This window comes from Magnolia sinica, chromosome 6 (genome assembly GCF_029962835.1).
Source record: "Magnolia sinica isolate HGM2019 chromosome 6, MsV1, whole genome shotgun sequence".
NCBI lineage: Eukaryota > Viridiplantae > Streptophyta > Magnoliopsida > Magnoliales > Magnoliaceae > Magnolia > Magnolia sinica.
In genome coordinates, this window is record NC_080578.1 from 94,541,456 (window position 1) to 94,544,165 (window position 2,710).

The 2,710-nt window shown below is 41.8% G+C and overlaps 1 protein-coding gene across 1 annotated transcript; it reads left to right on the forward strand.

Annotated features, from left to right (window-relative positions):
• The first annotated feature begins 676 nt into the window (after positions 1-676).
• On the forward strand, positions 677-1,719 carry LOC131250145 (uncharacterized). The gene is made up of 2 exons (XM_058250765.1): positions 677-766; positions 1,030-1,719. The coding sequence occupies exons 1-2, from the start codon at positions 711-713 to the stop codon at positions 1,592-1,594; spliced, it is 621 nt and encodes a 206-aa protein (XP_058106748.1). The 5' UTR covers positions 677-710; the 3' UTR covers positions 1,595-1,719.
• The last annotated feature ends 991 nt before the right edge of the window (positions 1,720-2,710 follow it).

Consider the following 2,710-nt stretch of genomic DNA (forward strand, 5'->3'; position numbering starts at 1 on the left):
AACTTCATATTTTTGGCAAATTTTATTATTTAATAGAATTAAAACTTTTAATTAGGATTTTTTTAATTAGTGGTATAATAAAAAATTATGAACAATTATTTAAATAAAAATATTTAAGCTTTTTTAAAATTATTACTCAAATTCATAACTTACCTTGCAAATTTAAGATTTTGTTATCTTTCTCGTTATCTCAGGAGGCTCTTTCGTACGTCAACATTACACAACTATACCTGTAGATCATTAACTCTACCCATATTTTCACAACTATTACTCATATTTGACAGATACTTACCATCTCATGACTATTCTCACACGTCTATTTATAGCTTTTTCAATTAATGTGAATTAAACCATGACGATGTCCAAATTCCACGTGGATCAGTCTCAAACCATTGAATCTGAATCTTTTGTTTGCTATAAGCAAAATTTCTTAATTTCCTGCACTGTGGTTGGTCCACGTTATCATTGATATTTTTCCGCGTTGCTGCATTGCGTTGTGGTTGGTCCACGTTATCATCGATATTTTTCCGCGTTGCTGCATTAAATGCCATCGATAATGATGTGACTCAATCACATTGTAAAAAATCAAGGCAAGTAAAAAATCCGGACTCCAAATTAACCATAAAGCGATCCGGACTCCAAACCATAAAGCAAAGTCAGTCTTGACTATGGCTGGTGAACGTAAGCGTTGGTTTTTCCACCCTCAACGAATGCAAAATCAGACGGACCTTCCTCTCCGCAAATATTCAGCATCCATGGAAGAAGTGTAAGTCTCCTCCCTTCCCATTCTCTCCATTACTTACAGATTTATCTGATCCAGGCCGTTGATACGATGGGCCTCACCTTGGATGGTGGATATCACAAAAAGCTGAGAAAAAAGCCAAATGATCGGATGGGTAGAATCATTCAACGTTGTTGGCTCTTGGGGTATCGCCATCCAAAAATCCGCTCCATCATAACGATTTGTATCCGAAAACCATGGGATCCAGTTGTACGGACAACCCTCTCACCGTTCTTCTCTTTCAGCAGATCGGAGGACCACCGAGAACCGCACACCAGTACAGCTGGATGGCCAGCAGCAGATCCAAGAATGATCCACGTCAACGCATTGGACTGTCTGGTGAACGCGAACTCTCTCTTCACGATCGCCGTCTTCCTGGACCTGTGCCTCTCAAAGCCAGGTCAGCAAGGGCTCGAAGACAGCGGCGAGTGCGTCGCGGGTGCTGACGTGGCGGAGAAGCTTCTGGTATTCGAGGTGGTGTCTTTCAGCTTCTTCTTGTTCTCGAGCCTGATAGCTCAGGGTCTGAAGCTGGCCATCAACCTGCTGAACAGCAAGGACGTGGACGAAGCGTTCCGAGCCTACATGAACCCGAGGGTGCTCACGTTCGGGATTATAGGCTCGGCGGTAGGGACGGTGATAGGTTGCGCGTTCTGGATGATGACGATGGTGAACGTGATCCAGATAAAGCTGGGATTGTTGTCCTGCAGGAGCCACGCCACCGTTCGTGCGGTGCTCATCCTGCTCACGTTAGTATCGTCTGCCGTTGCTGTTTTTATCGTTACCATTATCTCTTCCGTCACCCGGAAAACATAACGGTAACGATGTCTGTGTGCTGCATGCATACCGACGACCTCAGTGGTGTGTTCACGTCACCAAGTTGTGGACCCCACCATGATGATGTCTTTATTATATCCACACCGTCCATTCATTTGGCGAGATCATTTCAATTATAGACGTTTAATCCCTGCTAGAGAGACAGTTTGGATATAACACATATCACGGTGGGGCTCACATGACTTACAAACGTCAACACACCATAGAGGCCACACAATTCATTTCGGCGTTGATTTTTGTTGTACAATTAAAATACCACGCATTCGCTGGCGAAATTGATGGATGTATATGACAAGGATATTAATGGTATGGATGGAAAAATTGACGGATAGAGTATTATGACATGGATGGGAAAGTGATCCATCACGTGGGGCTCACTTTTTGATGTGAGCCATCCATTGTTGGAGCCTATGCTTTCACGTGTATAATTTGAAAGTCCATCGCCTGGGTCCTCCTTAGATGTGGACAGTTAGTGAGAATGGAGAGAGAAGTGGATAAGTAGGTTTAAACAGATAAATTACTTTTGCAATCGTGATTATCAAATTGAGGGAAAAGAGGTAATTTAGGATCCGTTTTTATATGATGTAGAACGGGCTGTGCATGGTTTCATGGCCAAGATGGATCAGAAAAGGCTCGGCCGACGACAGAAGTGATCCAGACCATCTGACCTTAGATAAGGCGTATCTCACAATTTGGAATGAGTTATCGAGCGTAAAATATATGATTTTGGGGTAAAATGATATACTTTAGCCACCCAACCCTACTATGCCGGGTTACGGAAGTTGAATTTCGTTTCCCTATTTTAATTCCATTTTTACTATAAATAGTAAGTTTTAGTTTGATTATAACTCTTCATCTGTTGGGCTTTAGGAGTTGTGCTCAATGCAAAAAGAACTTAGAATAATTAGGAGAACATCTTGATGAAGCCAAATAGGACATTTACTATTTTTGGCCGAAAACCTTGCGCACTAGTAGACAACATGACCGTCTGTAAATAGTAAGTTTACTATTTATAGTAAGTTGCGAATTCTAGGAGTTTTAGTTGTAGTTTGCTTTTGATATCTCTCCCATTGCTTGGCATCCCTATTTAAAGGG

Bases quoted from the DNA above. Each gene is read 5' to 3' on its own strand.
- LOC131250145 (XM_058250765.1), top strand. From the start codon at position 711: ATGCAAAATCAGACGGACCTTCCTCTCCGCAAATATTCAGCATCCATG. The intron at 767-1,029 runs GTAAGTCTCCTC...CTCTTTCAGCAG, and splicing joins TCAGCATCCATGGAAGAAGT to ATCGGAGGACCACCGAGAAC.